This window comes from Danio aesculapii, chromosome 16 (genome assembly GCF_903798145.1).
Source record: "Danio aesculapii chromosome 16, fDanAes4.1, whole genome shotgun sequence".
Classification (NCBI taxonomy): Eukaryota; Metazoa; Chordata; class Actinopteri; order Cypriniformes; family Danionidae; genus Danio; species Danio aesculapii.
Genome location: NC_079450.1, coordinates 43,906,056 through 43,926,453, shown reverse-complemented (window position 1 = coordinate 43,926,453; position 20,398 = coordinate 43,906,056). Strand labels below are relative to the sequence as shown.

The following is a 20,398-nucleotide window of genomic DNA, read 5'->3' as shown; positions in this document are numbered from 1 at the left end:
TTTCTGTTTAACAGAGTGATTTTTTCAACACATTTCTAAACCTAATAGTTTTAATAACTCATTTCTAATAATAGATTTATTTTATCTTTGCCATGATGACAGTAAATAATATTTTACTAGATATTCTTCAAGACACTTCAATACAGCTTAAAGTGACATTTAAAGGCTTAACTAGGTTAATTAGGCAAACTTTTATGTTGGTTTGTTCTCTAATAATTTTGGCCTTAAAATGATTTTTTAAAAAATAAAAACTGCTTTTATCCTAGCTGAAATAAAACAAATAAGACTTTCTCCAGAAGAAAAAAAATATTATCAGACATACTGTGAAAATTTCCTTGCTCTGTTAAACATCATTTTGGAAATATTTGAAAAAGAAAAAAAAATTCAAAGTGGGGCGAATAATTCTGACTTCAACTGTAGACCAAATGTTATAGAATTCATGTTGATAGACAAAACTATTGTCATTTAGCAAGATGTTATGCTGCCAAATGACATTACAGGCTGAATCACTGCAATGGTTTGAAGTATTAAAACCAAACTTAAAGTGTGTGGTCTAGACCTGACATTGACCAAACTACGTCAGTTTGAGCCACCTTCTGGGTAAAATTGACAAAGAACTTAATTCTATCAGTAGAAATCATACAAAATTTTTTAAATGACTTTTCAATAATTTTGTCTATTGTCATGAGAGTGGTCTTGCAGATTCCTTGTATCATTGATATGTGAACATTGATATAATTTATTCCCTAATTTACACATTTCCTTTCCACCATCTTGAAGTAATCTGAAAATCTGTTGTTTTAAACTCTCCATAGATTGTTAGCCCAATTTCCACCAAATTTGGCTCAGACCATGCTGCCAAAAAGTTCTAGAATTTTCCAGTTGTTCTGTAGCTTGTTGCCGTGCTTGTTCATGATGTGGAGGCTTGGCCCCAATAATTGCTGCTTGCAGCTATATTTATTATTATTATATTAATAATTAAGTTTTTTTTTTATCATTATGACCTATAAATCATCACACGATTGAATTTTTTGTAGTGTTATTGTTTTTTACAAACTCACATATATAGTACTGTGTGGCTCCACAGTCTACCTGGCTCAAGGCTCCTGTTTTACCAAGCTGCACACAGTCCCCTTTACCACTTTCTGCCCCCTGAATTGCCCAAGCTGTGGTATTTAAGAGAGGGTTACCATTTAAATACATGTACCCCACCTCTGTTAACCCTGCCTGTAATCTTATAAACACGTGATTAAGATCAGCCTCTCTGATATAGTTGGCCAACAAGTTGTTTTTCTCTTTGGTCCTGGACATAGCAAGAGTCCCACCACGCAACTTGCAGTTCAAAAGTGACTGTTGATACGTCCGTGCTTCCGTGACAAGCAGGTAAAACATGTTTTCAGTCTCTCTGATACCTAGAATCACTTTAAAGTAATTGACAAAACATAACAGTAGTTAGTGTCTTGTAAACATTTGTGTGTGTTTTCAGTGAAAACAATTGTGACATGCAATAAGGAGTGGAGATGTTGTTAAGCTCATCTACAGTTATTATTGGTGGTAATTTGTGCATATGAGCCAAAAATAGCATTTTCATATTGTATAAACACATCAAACACTTTGATAGTAGTTACTTATCAGGTACTGCAAATACAGAAAGATAGATAGATAGATAGATAGATAGATAGATAGATAGATAGATAGATAGATAGATAGATAGATAGATAGATAGATAGATAGATAGATAGATAGATAGTTTTCTGTTATTTCTTTACATTTTATATTTATTTATTATACGTTTGAACATTTACATAATGTCCACATAAGCAAATCTGATTAATTCAACACACACAAATCTCACCTTTCTTTACAAACTTGATGGCATTTTTCACTTTGCTTATACTGGCGTCCATCTGTCCAACCACTTTTCTGTACTTCCCACAATCACAGACTGAACCTGTCACATATATTGTACAGTCTTTAGGCAGTGTTAGATGATATGTAATAGTAATGATTATGAAAACGTTTGTTCACTGATGTTTATGTAGATACAAGTGTTTACAAAAACTGAAAACACATCTGCAAGTGACATTTACCAGGTTTTCCTTTAAACCCTTGGAGACCATCAGTTCCTTGGTGTCCTTTGTCACCTGTTCATTTAATTAAAACACACAATTAGTCACTAATTATTGGAGTTTTTTAACAATTGCTAAGACTCCATTCTCTCAACCAAATTTTCAATGGACTATACCCATATTTCTAACACCTTATACTTCCAGCATAACTATAAACAAGAAAATATGCACAGGTGCATTGAATTCTGATATGAACAAAGTAGAATGGAGGAAGTGTTGTCAAGGTCAGATCTGTCATACCAGAGAGTTTTTTTTCCCTATTGTCTATGATGAAAATTAAGGCTGAGCTCAGCATAAAGACATTGAGCCTCATTTATAAAAAGTAGCACATAGACCATCATAAAATGAATTAAATGTCATTTCTCAAAAGTGTGTAACTGTGATTCAGAGAAAACAAATGTGCACACAAAAATTCTTCAAAAATTCTAAAATTTCTGCTGCAGGCATTTCATGAATGATAAAAATTAAAAGAGAAGGACAGACTGGAACTCAGTGGGGGAAAGTCTGTGGAAGCAGGCTAAAGTGAAAATAAAAGATCATAGCTGGACATTTGGTTGCCTATAAAAGAAAGGTACCTTCTAAATGCAAGCAGCCAAAGTCAGAGAAAGGCAGAGAAAAACTAATATTTTCATTCAAAATGATTATTCAATTGCAGTTTGTTTCTGAACATAGTATCTATGTTCATGTGTGTCTATTTTTTTAATCCCGAGGTTCACATAATCTTGAATCTGACCCTTATCAACAGCAGATGGTTGTCATGGTCAATGATAAGCACATGTCTGATTTTTGCAAAGACCCCTGGCTAGTTCGCCTGGTGACATAATTTGACCTGTACCTCCCCTACAATGGATGCTCAACATTCTGAAGCACTCTGAAGACTTAAGGCTGAATTAAACTTCTGTGTCGAGAGATCACCGTAACCCACGGAGCATGACTTGGACATAGCTGCACGTTTATATTTCTGCATTTTGTTTGTGGTGCTGTTACACTATACAAACTCTAGTTGGCAGTGGGGCTTCTATGTTTCTTTGTGGGTGTTTTGTTTATACCGGAAATACCTGTCATGTAACTTACTGTAATGAAAGGCTGTGTAACAATTAGCTCAAACTCGCTCCTTCAGAGGCGGGAACTGTCGGATGTGCAACAACTTTATTCAAAAAGCAAACAAAACAAAAGTATCCATCTGAAGCTCCTCTACGGACTCGACACTTGTTAAAGACTCATGCCAAAAGGCTCGCTCCTGTCCTGTGGCTATCTGCTCCACCAACACTTGTCAATGCTACCAAGCCTGCATTAGGCATCGCCGCAATATGTAGTTAAATTTTTTGAGAGGTGTGCGACAGGGTCGGTGTCAGGCACAGAGAAAGTTATGCAACTGTGTGAAGCCTACACCAGACCATCTGCAGGCATTTGACGCTAAAGTATAAATCAGATTTGGAGCTCCATTCACACTACAAGCGAAACCCACAAACAAAGCGATACGCAGCCTTTAATTTTTAAGGGAAAGTTGGTGACTTATGGTGACATCCAGCTATGAGTATTAGTAAAGCACACATGATCCTCTCTCAGCGTTATATCTCCGGGCTGTAAACCTATAAATATGGGAGCAAATAAATAGCCACATTGACAGAGAAAACTTTTGTTTTCTCTTTCATCTCTGCAATTAAGCATTTTATAAATGAAATCCATTTATATTACTCTTTTATCTCCACAATGTTTAATACGCTTATTTCATGCGGTCGTCATTTTAAAACATGAAAGCGAGGCTGCGGTGGGAAGAAACCCGGAAGAATAGGATCAGCACTGTAAACATTGCAACAACATGCTGTGTACTACAAATCTCCAGCTGTTGCTGCGATTTCAAAATGCAGATATGATGTAAACATCACATTTATATCATTCAGTTCAGTTTAATCTAAACAGTTAAAAGCAGATTAGGCATCGAACAACATCACAATCTCTTTAAGGGTAATACACTTAAGTGTCCTACTCGGTTTCAGTTCATGGCAACAGGTAAACATCGTGGGGACGCTTCCCTGCTTCAGCCTATGTAACTCGGTGAGCGATAAAACAATACAATCTTCTGTAGCACATCCTCGTGTTGTCTGTAAAAGTGTTGTCCCACTACTGTACTGTACAGTACTGAAGTTTTAAAAACATCCAATTTTCAACATTTAAGTGCCGCTGAGCACGTTCATAAACAGCGCTGATTTGCCATAGTATTCACCAGTGCTCAACAGAAAGGATTGTGATTGGCTGTGAAGGTCATCAGTATACCACTCTTCACAGATTGCAAATACAGACGGACATTGGAGCATTTTAAAGCCGTGAAGATCAGTGGATTTATCAGCGGATCGCTCGTCTGTGTTTGTACTCTATAAACAGCGGTGGGTGAACTGATGACCTTCATGGCCACAGTCATTTCTGTTGAGTTCGTAAACACAATGTAAAATGAGCGCAGTTTAAGATCGCCATCAACAGTGCCTTAAATATTAATAGGAAATGGACGTTTTTTTTTATTTCAGTACCGAAATTTTGTATCTTGACGAGCCTAAAATATTAAAAGAATAAGTTCATTAACTTAAGTTTGATAAAAGGCGTCTAAAAAGTGTGTTTGGGAAAGAAAGCGTTAGCTAACTAGTGCCATTTCCTTTACCTTAGCTGAAAATGATGTCCAATATCCCATTTTATTTTCACTATACATTCAGAACGGATCTTCTGGTGACTTGGAAGACGGTGAAATTATAAATTTGTGTCACTTTCTCTTCACTGATAAGATATACAGCCAGGTACACAACATTCCTCTGTGACTCAGGTGATACTTCTAGGTTTCTTCCCACCGCAGCCTCGATTTCGCTTTTTAAAATGGCAGCCGCGTGAAATCAGTCTATATCAGCAGCAAGAATACTTATTCGCTGTTAGTGAATATCATGATAAACATTACCTAAGCTCCGTTAAGGTGCAAACGCTCATTAGCAATTTTAGTCACCACCATGGGTGAGAGACAGCTAGAACGTCTCTGCTAGTGTGAGTGAAGCATTAGACTGCAGCTTTGCTCTTTTATGAATGGGCAGAGGACAACCAATTGTCCTAGAGGAGCTTGGTTTCTCCCAAGGTTTGTTCTTCACTCCCTTTAATTAGGAGAGTTTTATTTCAGTGCCACTGTCACGTCTGGTGTGCTTGGTTGGGGCTGGTGTAGCTGCTTTTCAGTGGATTTGTCCTTTGGTAGGGCGTTTTGTATTAATGTTAACTGTTAATTAACAATTCAATTGAACTGAATTAAATTCAACCAAACTGAGTCATTTTCAACTTGAATTACACCAGCATTCTACCACAACTGTTCTACATCAATATTTGCTTTTTACATTTTACATTTAAAGATGAGAACACTGATGTATCACACATTGAACAGCTGTGCTTTGTAGTGTGTTACAGTATGTGCATAACATGACCATAAAGGAACAGTTCATTCAGCTCTGCAAAATTCAGTCAACAGCAGAAGAACAGCTTGAAAACCTAGTAACAAACTTGCTGAAAGAGAGCTGAATGTTGAGGATATCCATGGCCAGGGTTATTGTGCAGTCAGGATTGCCTCACAAAGGTCTACAGACCAGAATACAAAAGCAAAATGAAGGCAATATATGTTCATTGATATGCTCATTGCTTGAATCTTGTATTAATGAAGAGTGCAAAGTTTAGCATACATTTTATCAGTTTTTATTTGACCATAGTTGATAAACTTTACACCTTTATTGCCAACACCACAAAAAGGCATATCATGGGCTGGCCTGCATTCTCTTGAGCTAGAGAAGCTCTCATACAACTGATGGAGCTGCAGAGAAACTGCCTCCCTGACTAATTCCTGGAAGATGTGTCAAAGTCTGAGCAACTTGCTCCAGCTTCCGGGTAAACAAACATGTTATTGCATTGCATCAACTTTGAATTATTTAATTGCTTTGAGATAACTCTAGTATCAGTGGAAACAGCCATTTTAAATGCTCTTCAGCGATAATAAACACAATGAGAACTGAAGAGCAATTTAAAGAGATATAATAAAATGCTACCATTCAAGCAGAGATAGGATCAATTTGCCTGAAGAAACTTCAAGTAGTAATTAGGAGGTTTGCTGAAGGTGCAGCTGTCGTGCACTGCAGGGGTTTGCGTTTTTAATAATCTATGACAGTTTGCGTTCATTAAACAGTAAGAATGATTAATAAATTCATATGAAACAGTCCCTTAAAAGTCACGTCTCGTCTTCAGTTTCAGGCTCAGGCACTCTTTGCACTCACACTACAAGCGTACCGCCACTGAGCCCAAGTGAACCGCACTCTGGCACACCTTTTCCAACCGGGGCCGGACAAGTGAATAAGCGTTGTAGTGATGAAATCAAAAGAGACATTGATTGATTGTATTTCAATATACAATATATTTACTACTGTTATATCATGTCCTGAGGAGAGTAAGTTAATGTACTTCTCCCCCACTTTAACTCCTTAACTTTGCTCTTATGTTCACCTGGTTTTGGGGGTTGGTTTTTACTCATGTTTGAGTGAAATGCTTTGCTCAGGGTATAATAAGGAAAGGTAACTGTTGATCTGGGAGAATGGCTTTTACTCTGCTTCTCTCACACACCGATGCGCAGCCTCATATACTAACAAAGGCAGATTCACTGTCTTTGTTGCTCAGCAGTGCATATGTTACAGCTAATTTCTTTATACAGTATGTTAGTTTGTTTCATTCTACTGTCTGGATATTTAAACATGTACCTTAATAAACAACTTTGCCTAAGGCGTTGAGATTCTTTCTCTTTATCAATGATGATAACAACTTTAATAGAGTCAGATTATTTACAATGGAGTCAGATAAATAATTGATTTAAACACGCCATCCTTTAACTGCTTTCTGTTTCCGATTATTGGTTCAGAATAGCAACGTAAGCTTCAAGCCTTACAGAAACATTCAAGGAATTTGAGGTTCCTGTTGATTCCAACACATTTTAAGCTGCTGAAAATCTTTCCAACCCAATTGCCACTGTTGAATACTCAATGTTGAAGCTAGTCAAAACTAAGCTTTGCAGTGTATTCAAAGGCTTCATTCACACTGCAGGCAAATGTGGCCTGAATTAGATTTTTTTGCCCACATGTGCCTCAGATCTGTTTTTGTCTTGACAGTGTGAACAGCGCAAACCGCATGGAATCTGATCTTTTCAGATTTGTGCCACTTTCATATGTAGTATTAAATCAGAGACATATCTGATGTTTTGCAAAGTGATCGTAATGTGAACGGTTATGTCGGATTTCATGTGACTTTTACATAATCTTTAATCGACATGCGTCATCATTCTGTGCTGCAGATATCCTCTACTCCTCAGCAGCATAGTAGAATAGCACACAGGACAATTACTTTACCACAAAATGTTGGTTGTTCATTTTGAAGAAGATTTTGGAGGCAAAATCTGGTTTATTATTGGGGCACAGGTTGATCGCAAAGCTGAACAGTTCACTGACTGGGATCATACTACTAAAGTAAAAGTACCATTACTTGCCCAAAAATGTAGTCCAAGTAGAGTAAAAGTATCTGTTGTAAATATTACTCAAAGTATGAGTAAAAAGTAGACCTTTCAAAAGTACTCAAGTGTAATGAGTAGTGATTATTACGCTGTGAAAAGCTGATGCATTTACATGTAATTTGCGCATGTGTGTAAACGTAACATTCTGTAGTGCATCTAGTTATTGCCCAGCAGGCACACAACATCATAAGACTTTAATATTAGGTTAGATTTAGGTTGTGATGTCAGGTGACCAAAATTCAATGTCTAGCCAGCATCTAAGGACAATGTTATTTTGATGTCCAATAACGACATCAAATGACGTTGCTATTTGGTCTATTTTAGGTTGTTAGAAAGTGACCAAAATCCATCGTCGAGCCAACATCTTATTGACGTTGAATAATGACATTTATTCGTCAGGTATGGCAACTAAAATCCAACGTCTGATAGACGTCATAGTGATAACGTTCACACAACGTCAAGCTGTAACATCATTAGACGTTGAAATTTGGTTAGTTTTAGGTTGGACGTTGGACATTGACATTGGCCTGATGTTGAGTTCTGATGTCAACCCGATTTTCATTTCCAAACAAAATTCAACGTACCCACAACACTGAAGAACAATGTCAGTTTGACACCATGTTCACCTCTTGTGCCTGCTTGACATGCATCTAAACAGTCTCTGGGTCAATGTGTGTAAAGATTTTGGACATCTTCTTGGATACTTTTAATGCTTCCAAACAGTTTGCTGCAATTATAAAGCGCACATATTCATCATGAGACGATTTACGTAATATGTGCGATTTGATTGGACAGGAATCACAGTACTGATTTTTCTAATCCTCATAGACAAAAAATAATAAAGTTGGGACTGCAGGTTAAAGGGTGTAAAACATGATGGAATGGACATGATAAACACAGTACCACAAATTCATACATGATTTCAAATTTGAAGGACCATTTCATAATTCACTGAAAGGATGGAAATTATAAATATATATTACAAAATAGTTGATGTAGAATGTTTTCCTAATGATCTCTGTTCACTAACTCGTGCTTTCACTTTGTCACAATAATCCATAATTTTCCACAGTTTCCACTATTTGTCCCAGCTGTATCATGAATACATAATTTACCTTAAAAATGCACCATATCACATGCCACTTCTGCTGCATGGATATATTAAATTGCCCCTATCATCCCTAAAAAAGATCATAGTTTGGTTTTGAGGGTCCCCAACAACAGGCTTATATGCACGCAAGGTCAAAAAACACATTTTTTCTGAATCTGAGGATTGAAGAAAGTTCATGTCACAGACATCCCGTCTCTACTGGAAGCTCCCATAGTCAGCTGCAAATAGTGGCTCCCTGATGCCCTCAAACTAGATATAACATCACAGAAATCATTTGTTAATGCTTCAATACATGACATATTTGTGCTTATATGCTATATAAATCAGGTCTATGATGCTGAGGCAGAGTCTTTTGTTAGCTGTACAGTAACATGCTTTTGATAACATCTTTGATCCTTTGGACATCTAAAGTTGGGCTATTCTCTTGTTAGAGAATGCAAGTAAATTCAGCACAATACTACTGCATACAGTGTACAGGACACTAAACTGTATGTGTGTGTGATTAGCTAACATTAATTTTAAATATTGAAATTCTGAAGTTATTTTGAAGCTGTTGATTTTGTCAGAAGAGTAAGGGGTTCTTTTTTAAGGTTTTGAGAAAATGAGGGGTAGTATTAAGAAATGTGTTTCAGCAATTCAGAAAAAAACATATTACAAGCATACATGCATTAATCCAGTAATAACTGAGAATGACCAGTAGATGGAAGCAATACACACTTTTTGTTAGGAATTCCACAGTTATAATAAGTCACTTTGGATCTGTTCTGGCCAGACAGCCGCAACAAGAACTCACTACCATAAAATGATAGTAATAATAAGAATAAGAATAATAATAAGAAGAAGAAGAATATATTTACTTGTATATAAATACTTTTCTATACAAAGACAAGTAAACTGTGAAAGTCATAGACATGGAGTAAAAGATACTGTGCACTAAAAGTAAGTGGTATACAATACCAGATAATGTAGTGTTATTGGGGAAAAATGTGAATACAAAATACATAAACAAACAATTCCCAGTCAGAGTCTAACCTCTCATTCCCCTAGGTCCTCTCTTTCCTATTTGGCCAATCTGTCCTTTGTCTCCATATTCACCAGGGAGACCTAAAGAAGAAGAAATGCTCACAATGCTTTTCCAAAGAAATCATGCAGATTATTAAAACACACTTAATCTTGATGTGTGCGGTTTTGATTAACCTCGGTCACACTTTTTGTGATTTTTGCCAGTCAAACCCAGTGATTCTCTGAAGTGTCCTGTATGTAATATTTTTTACATGTTACTTTTGGACACACTGCTAAAAATAAAATTTGCAATAAACAACCATTGTAAAACCTAATGGTTCTGATGTAGAGTGAAAGAACAGGCTTCCAGCCTTTCAGGCATCTCTGCTTTTCTTGTCATTCCATTTCCCCTCCCCAGCATTCCCTTGGTATTTGTGGCTATAAAAAGTAAGCATGCATGCTTTAAGCAACTTCCCTGTAATGCAGCAGTCGGACAAAAATTTGAGCATGCAGAATTCTGTCCTACAGCGCTGTGAAAAGGGATGGGTTTTAACAAGATCATTAGACTTTAAAAAAGCAATCAATAACTCTATAATTAAAAAATTTCTGTACCAAGAGGTCATGTTTTGATCCTCTATTGGTCCCACACAATTATGTGATGCGATTTTGGAAGCTTGAACTTTCAAATGCGACGACATGCGAAATTATGGGGCAAAAAGTGCAGTGTATCTGCGGCTTAACCCATCGAATTCAAACTTAGTTCCTGGAGGACCACAGCTCTGATAGTTCTGCTCCAACCCTAATCAAACTCATCGCTGATCCAACTAATCGAGGTGTTCAAGACTACTAGAGACAAAGCAGATGTGAGTTGGAGGTGGTTGGAGAAAAACTCCGTAGAGCTGTGGCCCTCCAGGAATTAAGTTTGGTACCATTGCTTTAATCTATCAATGATTAACAAACCACCAACGTCTCAGAGACCTTGCTTGCCAGATGGGCCGGATTTCCCCATTATTCCCTCTTCACCTTCTGCTCCCTCCTCACCTGGATCACCTGGTAGATGAATCGACATAATTAGAGATTGGGGATAATTAGACTCTTTAGCAGAAAATTTGCAGACAGAAATACTTAGGATGTACGTATGTATGCACTGTAAATGAAGATCGAGTTGTCAGGGGTATTCATTTTCCTTTTCAAATGTATTTTTGCTCCATAAAGTTAACAAAATGACTTCTATTTACACATGAGCAATTTCACAAAAGAAGGACTGTGATATGACTGCATCTCAGCACTGCTGTAAATAAAGCAGTGCTGACAACCATATTGCAGTGCTATGAGTGTGATATTGCATTTATACAACAGTTTGACAGCATAACAAAACAATCTTTAAATCTATAAGATTCCAGCAAGAAGCAATTTGTCTGTCTGCATCAGAATAAATATTCAAATACCGCAAAAGCACAAAATAGTGCACTGCACTCATTGAAGTGGTAAGGTTTACAATCGAATTAATGAGCTTACATATTAAAACTCTTTAACATTAATAAAAGTATATGCTGAGTGGCTGACAATTGTTGGTTTGTTGGTCACAGTTTTTATTTTTTTGGATTGCTTTTGAAACCTGTTGGTTGGGTTTAGGGAAGCGGGTGGGCGGGTCAATCGATAAAATTGGTTGGGTTTAGGGAAGGGGGAGGGTGGGTCAGCCGATCGTTCGCTCAGTCAGTCAGAAAGTCTGTCAAAAAGTGAGTCAACAGCGGCCTCTGGTGGGTTTACGTAAGAACAGCAGGCACAAATGCCACTCGCGAAGGAAATTTGAGATCTCAAAAAGCATCCGTAGCGAACTCTGGTGGATTCGCGAAAACAAAAACTGCAGAAAAACGTGCCGCCGGGACATATTTTGCGGTCTCCAGAAACGTCTACAGAGGTATATTTTCAGAATGAGCCTGGTTTGGTTCATTGCTTGCCAAACCTGTAGCTAATTTAAAAACATTTTTTAAGTATTTAAATTAATTATTTATCAGATGTGTAAAGTACTTGATTAATTTTATTTGTTTACTGTACTTCAGTATTATTTTTGTAGATTTATATTTGAGTACTGTGCAAAAAGACCGCTGATGTCTAAGTTCCGGATGACACCAACCAATCAGTGTGCACAATGCAAAGCAGCATCATCGAGGTGGGCTGAGCAAAGAACTAGTTGAGAGTGACAGTGCACACAAGAGATAACGCTGGATAACACACCTGCTATCTAACTCACTTGGCAAAAAAGGACATAACACGCACTGATGGTATACTGTGTTACAGTGTGCGTGTCTTAAAAAAAACATGCATATGTTCCATTTCTATACCAAGTCCTTCAGTAAACCTAAATCATATCTAAATATCCTGAGTGCCTCTCTTCAATTAAGAAACCATCTCACTCAGTTCTGACCGACTGCCTATTGTGTTTCACACCCAAAATTAATACATCTACGAACCCCTCCATTTCAAGTGGTCCAACAGGAGGATCTGGCTCAGAATTGGACATCATCCAGTAAAAAGATGATGTCCAATTCTGAGCCAGATCCTCCTGTTGTCAGAACAAGGTGACAAATAAGCCAACCTGCATATCTAGCAGATTACGAAGTTGAGGGATCAGGCTTTGTGAAGAGAGCTCCAGTATCTAACCGCCTGAGTGAATACACCGTCAAAGCAGTCGCACCTGTGTCAGCGAATTGTATCATGATCATCTTCTCCGACGAGTCAGCCCTCATATGCAGATGATCTAATTCTCTAAGATGTATGGCCAGAGCCATCTGGATATGAATCGCCAGGATATGATAAGCGACACTTCCAAGTCTAGCAGGCCTCAGATATAAAGTCTATGTGCATGCAGATGAAGAGGGACAGTGACGAGCTTCGTAGCTCCATTCTACCAGAAATCCTGTCAGCGCTTCAAGGGCTCAAGGCGGTGAATGCTACATTGAGACAGGAGATCAGGAGAGCGTAGCCCCAGCATTCAGACACCAGTGCCAGCTCCCTGCACTCACTTGCCACCATCCGTCATTAGTCTTAGAACCTCCAGAGTACATGGCTGTGAAGTTCCTACTCCTCAACCAGCCCATTATGAGCAGCTGACAGAGCAAATGGGAAACATGACTTTATCTTCTAGGATGTCACATGCAGAGAAGAGAAGAGAAGTCAGTCCAGCCTCACGCCCAGAGGTGGTGCCTAGGATGGAGATGCTGCACACCCAAGAGCAGATTTATCGAGGCCCTAAGCCTACAATTACCAGCTTGACAGCAGCTGACCCAAGACAGTTTTCAAGACTATGTATGGCACTGGAGAACATTCTGCCAGCAGATGCGAGTGAACGTTTTAAGTTCCAGATTCTGACAGATCATTTGGAGCTTGAAGAGGCTTTCCTAGTGGCAGACTCCAATTGTAACTCAGTGAGACCCTACACAGACACGATGCACGCTCTGATTAAGATGAACGGTCAGCCCCATAAGCTCGTTCTGCGGAATATTGCAGAAGTGCTGGAAAGTCCCAACCTTAAGTCAGGGGATGTTAAATCTTTCAAGCTCTTTGCCCTTCGAGTGCGGTCATTAGTGTAGCATGTTGGAACAATTGGGGCCAGAGGGAGTTACCAAATTGGATTGTGGCTCACATGTGTCTCGTCTCCAGAGCAAGCTTCCCCATGAGCTGCAAATCAGTTTTAAGAGATATATCCACCCCTTAAGGATCACAGTCCCTACACTTCTACTCTTTGCTGACTGGTTAGAATACGAGCTCCAAGTACAAGATGAGACTGCCAAAGCAGTTATGTATGCCCCACCCTTACCTTTCAAGAGAAGTTCGTCATGAACACAAGCCTTCAGGGATATCAACAAATATCCTACTAGGTGCTGGAAAGCCCACTGCCCCTACTGAATACCGAATGCTTACTTTAGATTATCAGCCCAGCTCTACTAAGTATAGAGAGAAGTCACACGCCTACTGTTCTTATTTGGACAACTCCAGCCCCTTCCTCTTAACTTCAAAGAGCTAGCAAAAGAGCAGAAAGAGGCATGGATTCGTAAAAACAATAGGTGCTGGCGGTGTGGCCGCAATTATCATGCATCCAGATGCACATTAAAGGCTCCGTGTAAGACATGCAACAGAAAACACCTACTTGTATTGCATGATCTGAATAAGAGAGTTGTCAGTAAAAGTGATGAGACTGAACCTAAGGAGAACTCGTGTCTTGTGAGTACCAGGGCACCTTATATGCAGACCATTCAGTTGGCAGTCGACGAGTGCTCTTGAAAGTGAGTAAAGTAATCATTGCAAATGGAGATGCATCAATGGAGACATTTGCATTGTTAGATGATTGGTCAGAAAGGACCATACTACTCCATGCTGCAGCTCAGCAGCTGAAACTCAAGGGCCAGCCAGAGGACCACATACTGCGCACTGGGACAGGATCAGCAAGTGCTTCATGGGACAGCAGTTTCCTTCAAAGTTTCACCAGTGTCTCACCCCCACAAGAAATACCTCATTCAACATGCATTTACAGCTGAATGACTAAGCCTTCCTGAACACACATATCCTGTTGCTTTCTTACAGAAGAAATACAGACATCTAGCTGGTCTCCCATTGGAACAAGTGCAGCCTGTATTGTTAGGTCCGATTACCCACACCTCCTCACGCCTGATGAACCAGTCCGTTTAGGCCCACCAGGGGGCCCAGCAGCAGTTAAAACCAGCTTGGGATGGACTCTTCAAGGTCCTACACAGGAGGTTCGTCGTGAGCTCAGCACACACCAGTGCTTCTTTACCTCTGTACTCCCTAACACAGACTTGTTTGCTCATGTTGAGCGACTGTGGCAGATGGATGTGATTCCCTATCGCAGCAACAAGATAGTGACCCAATCCAAGCTAGACAAGGAAGCAATCAGTCTGTTGCACGAAAAGATTGTGATAGTAAAAGTAGAGGGCACAATGCGGTATGCCACACCGCTCCTTCGAATGCTGGGTATGCCTTGCTTGAACATGCCCAAGGAAGCCGTTCTCCCTCAGCTTAGGAGTGTTGAGAGGAGGCTGCTCAAAAACCCAGAGCAAGCATCTGCCTACCAGGCCGAGATAACAAGATTGAAGGAAGCAGGTTATGTGACTAAGCTAGAACCAAGAGAAGCTGATTGCTCCAAAGAGTCTTGGTACATCCCCCACCATATGGTGCAGCACAATAATAAGAACAGAGTCGTCTACAACTGCTCATTTCAATTTGAAGGCCACAGCCTTAACGAGTTTCTCCTGCAAATCTCTCCAACACCTTTCTAAAGACAGCAGGTGGAGTCAAGGACCATCTTTCCTTAAGCTCCCTTCTGAGAGCTGGCCAAAACAGCCTCACTTAGCAGCAGAAGTGGCGAACTCTGAACTGCGACAGTCATCCTTCTCCGTTTTAGTAACCACTACTGCACCCTCAGTTAAGCTGCAGCACTACAACACCCTGACAGAGTGCCTAAATGCTTATGGACAGGAGCTTCATGGGGCGGCCTACACCTCCAGTGCTGAACTCCAAAAAGATGTTCAATGTGCAGTTCTCCGTCAAGCACAAGCTGAGTCCTTTCCAGAAGAGCTGAGACTATTGATGTCTGGAAAACCAGTATCATCAAAGAGCAGACTACTCACTCTTTCCCCAGAACTTGATGCTGCTACTGCACTTATTAGAGTGGGAGGCCGGCTACGTCACTGTAAGGTATTGGAAGCTGATAGTATACACCCAGTTGTCCTTGATCCTTAGCACCCAGTCACAGTGTTAATCATAAAAGATTATGATGAGAGACTGCATCATCCAGGTACGGAGCGGTTGTTTGCAGAAATCAGAAGGACATACTTGATACTTAGAGGTTGTGAAGCCGTCGACACCAGCACCAGTGTACAGAGTATAAGAAGTGGAAAGGATGCCCTGAAGTCCCACATGGTGGACCTACCCCTTACAAGACAAAGATACTTCCGTCCTGTCTTTTACTCAACTGGGATGGACTGTTTTGGCCCCTTCGTTATTAAGATTGGTCGACGTAATGAGAAGATGTGGGGTATGGTCTTCAAGTGTATGACCACAAGGGCAGTCCATCATGATCATCTCTCTAGTATTGACTCTGACTGCTTCTTGATGGCCCTACGAAGGTTCTGTGGTCCTTCAGGAACTAAGTTTGAAATCGATGGGTTAAGCCGCAGAGATGTGTCACTTCCCCAAGTCGTCTACGAGGACTCGGAAATCCTGAGTCGACGGCGGTGGCATCACAGCCAACTACTTGCAGAGCACTTCTGGAGGCACTTTCTGAAATACTACCTACCTGACCTTCAGACAAGGCAGAAGTGGAAAACAGAAAAGAGGAGATTAGAAATTGTGGTTGTCGTCATGATAGTTGACCCTCATCTCCCTCGAGCCCTTTGGCCAGTCTACGAACATCTACGAACCCCTCCATTTCAAGTACAATTAAAAACTTATATGGGTGATGCGGTGGCGCAGTAGGTAGCGCTGTCACCTCACAGCAAGAAGGTCACTGGTTTGAGTCTCGGCTGGGTCAGTTGGCAATTCTGTGTGGAATTTGCATGTTCTCCCTGCGTTCGCGTGTGTTTCCCCTGGGTGCTCCGGTTTCCCCCACAGTCCAAAGACATGCGGTACAGGTGAATTTGGTTAGCTAAATTGTCCGTAGTGTACGAGTGTGAATGATTGTGTATGGATGTTTCCCAGAGATAGGTTGCAGCTGAAAGGGCATCTGCTGCGTAAAACATATGCTGAATAAGTTGGCAGTTCATTCCGCTGTGGCGACCCCGGATTAATAAAGGGACCAAGCCGAAAAGAAAATGAATGAATGAAAAATGATTACATTTACAATTACATTTTAGAAGAAAAAAATTACTTACAATTTTATTTACAGTCTAAAAGTACTCATTTTTGGAGATCTTATCATTGTATTTTCCCTTGCTATGAACAAACAAATTTAACTGCACTGATGCCCAGTTTAATTTAAACTTGATTGATTCTGCAAATGAGATTCGTTTTAACATTCCATAAAATTGGCCCGATTTTTTAATCCCTCTTTAGGAATCGACGTGATGTTGCACTGCACACTGAAATTATGTTCAAAACAATTAAAGTTACCTTCATTTGTATTGGAACAACATACAGGAATTGTGTGGAACCCAGCATTTTTATAGTGTAGCAGTTTACTTGTGGTAAACAATTATTTACAAAGGAAGAAACATTGTGACATGGTGTCTCATACCCAAAATCTTGACTCTACATTTAACCTATTCAAATGTGCACACTGTAGTGAACACATACACCAACAATCCCTGGCAGTACTGGAACTCAAACCAGCAACTTTTGGATCATATGTTTGATTCACCCATGACACATATGCGTATATTTTCACTAAACTACTAGCAGTTTTATACTGCAATCATTCTTAGTGTACAACTATTTGAATAATAGTTTTCTAGTGTTGTGCTGCAAGTTAGCATAAAAATCTGTTTAGTTTGTTATTAAAGACAACATGTGTAATTTGTAGTAACAAAATTATACTCAGAAATTAATCAGAAAAAGAATAGTTATGGTATATATATACACTTATAATTTATTTGTAACGTACTTAAACAAATAACGTATACCTTAATAGGATTAATCAATCATGTAATAAGCTTTCACAGGCATATACTTACAGTATGTTTTAAGTCTCAGGTGTCAAACTGGAGGGCCGCAGCTCTGCACAGTTTAGTTCCAAACCTAATAAACACACCTGATAATTTAGTGATTTAGGCTTGGTTAATACCTATAGATAAGTGTGTTGAAGCCCTGCTGGAACTAAACTCTGCAGGACTGCAGCCCTCCAGGAATTGAATTTGACACCCCTGTATTGTTCCAATTTAGCTCATGAAAGTAAACTAAATACATAAAAATAAAGAGTTACCATAAGTTGTATATTATATATATATATATATATATATATATATATATATATATATATATATATATATATATATATATATATATATATATATATATAGTTGATCCAAAATAAGATTAGTTAGCAAAGTTAACATATTTGAAGCATCCCTACACTAACTAATCTGACTACAAGAATACTTAGAATAAATACTTAAGTGTGTGTGTGTGTGTGTGTGTGTGTGTGTGTGTGTGTGTGTGTGTGTGTGTGCGTGCGTGCGTGCGTGTGTGTGTGTATATATATATATATATATATATATATATATATATATATATATATATATAATTTTTTTTTTTACTAGATTGGGCCTTAGTTATTAAGAATATTTAAGCAACTTTTTAAAAAATAAGAGAAAACACAATGGTACTGCCGTATTTTAAGATACTGCACATCACTGCAAGCTATTTTCAATTAGCTAAGCAAAGCTCCAAGACGCAATTTAGTCAATAACCAGCCTTGAGCCTTGTCTCTAAAATTGGGGGAGTAAGTAATATTACTGTATGGGAAAAAATTACTTTATAGGCACTAAATCAAAAGCGTAAAAACAACTACAAGCCACTTATGTGATTATATTTTTAATTATATGTCAGTGAACTGTCAGTGTAACTAAGTATATATTTAAGTGCACTTTTACATATTTGTACATATAAGTGGCTAAATTAAATTTCAGAGAGGTAATTAAAAAGTAGTAATTTTTAAATAATAAAAAAAGTATACTAATAGTAAAACAAATATACTTTTTTATAAGGGTAACATTATGCATTGTCTCTGAAACTGAGGTAGTATGTAATATTAAGTGGAAAAGGTTATTTAATACACCACTTAATCAAAAGAGTAATAACAACTACAAACTAAAAATACTTAATACGATGAAAGTAGATTTAAGCATTTAGAAAGTAGCCTTTTTTTATTGCAATTTTAGAACACAGAACATACGAGGGAAATAACATAACATTAAATTGGCATTAAAATAAATACAATATAAAAAAACGAAAAATTACAATTGTTCAAAGAGAAGATTTAAGGCTTTAAGATAATTAACCGTTGTTTTTGCTTTGGTATTTCTTGTTTCTTTTAACGCACACAGTTAATAACCTATTTCTATTTTAAAGTGAGTAAGGAAGTAGACTGAAATCATGCTTTCTTGTGTTTCTAGTTTTAAAAAAAGTATAGCACATTTAAGTTTTTACATAAAAATGTGTGTATGAAACTTTTCTGTTAAATAACATTTGTTCTTCAGGCACAAAGTACAAACAATTTTTCTAAGAAAAACACACAAAATGATTTATATAAAGTTAAGGACAAAATTATTAGCTCTCTTCTGAAATTGTTTTTATTTTAAAGATATCTTTCAAGTGCTGTTTAACAGAGAAAGGAAATTATATAATATTAGTATTTTATATAATATATTTTTTCTTCTTGAGAAAGATTGGCTTCAATAAAATTTATTTTTTTTTTTTATTAGCCCTTTAATTAGCCCTAAATTACAGAAAAAACCACCGGTCTAATGACTTGCCAATTAACCTAACTTGCTTAATTAACCTAATTATCCTAGTTAAGTCTTTAGATTACAAATTTCTAGTATCTTGCATCATGAAAAAGAAAAAAGCTGCACTACATTATAAGTTATCTGCAGTGTAAAAGATTATTTGTGCAAGTTATCGTAGAAATAAGTTATTTGTAGAAGGTGTATTTTTGTACATAGCCATGTTAATCTCTTTGCAGTATACAAAGCATAAAAATAAATGTTAATGTTAATGTAATAATGTAAATGTAAATAAAAAATACATTTCTAATGTTTAAATTTCACACACTACTGTGTGAGTGCGCATGTGTGCACTGCAAAAAATCCTTTTCTTATTTAGATTTTTTGTCTTATTTCTGATATTTTTGTCAATATCTTTTGCTTGTCTAGAACATGCTTTTTGATTAAAGAATTTCTAGATAGACTAGAAACGAGAAAATGTACAAATGTATGCTTTCATTACTATATTGTTGTTTTATACTGACAGGGTATATCTAACACTCACAAAAGACAAACATTTTACATTACAGTACATTAGTATTTTTACATTTGTGTATTTTAAATAAAAAAACAACATTTAAAAAATGCCACATTGTCACAATGTTAAGTTAAATGAATGATTACATATTTAACATCTGTGAGAATAACCAACTAGCAAGGATTTATAGAGGTCATTTAATCACACTAATATTTAATCATAGTGCAACCATAGCAAATAATAATACCAATGCATACATTCATTATGTGATAACACTGTAGTGGTAAAAAGTTGTAAAGATGTTAGAAAACAAACAAACAAACAAGCAAATCATAATTACCTTTTGTTCCAGGGTGTATGTTGTTTGAGCAGACTTCATTTGTTAAACAATGAGGGTAGACATTACAAAGAAATAAGCATAAAAACAGTCTCCTGCTGAAGATATGTCCATCCATGACTTACATTACAAACTTTGAAACTGGTTCTCAAGAGGAGAGTGAGAAGGGAGTTTACCACATGTTTACCAAACCTTATCATATCTGAGTTTTAGCTTTCAAACAACACTGTCCAGAATGCAGACTATCTCCATGCAGTTCAAGTGAGGAATTTTGT

The 20,398-nt window shown here is 37.8% G+C and overlaps 1 protein-coding gene across 1 annotated transcript; it reads right to left on the bottom strand.

Annotated features, from left to right (window-relative positions):
• Window positions 1–1,007: 1,007 nt before the first annotated feature.
• colec10 (collectin sub-family member 10 (C-type lectin)) lies at window positions 1,008–20,241 on the bottom strand. The gene is made up of 6 exons (XM_056476006.1): window positions 20,127–20,241; window positions 10,790–10,861; window positions 9,842–9,913; window positions 2,091–2,144; window positions 1,856–1,951; window positions 1,008–1,421 (listed from the first exon to the last, which is right to left on the bottom strand). The coding sequence occupies exons 1-6, from the start codon at window positions 20,239–20,241 to the stop codon at window positions 1,015–1,017; spliced, it is 816 nt and encodes a 271-aa protein (XP_056331981.1). The 3' UTR covers window positions 1,008–1,014.
• Between the last annotated feature and the right edge of the window lie 157 nt (window positions 20,242–20,398).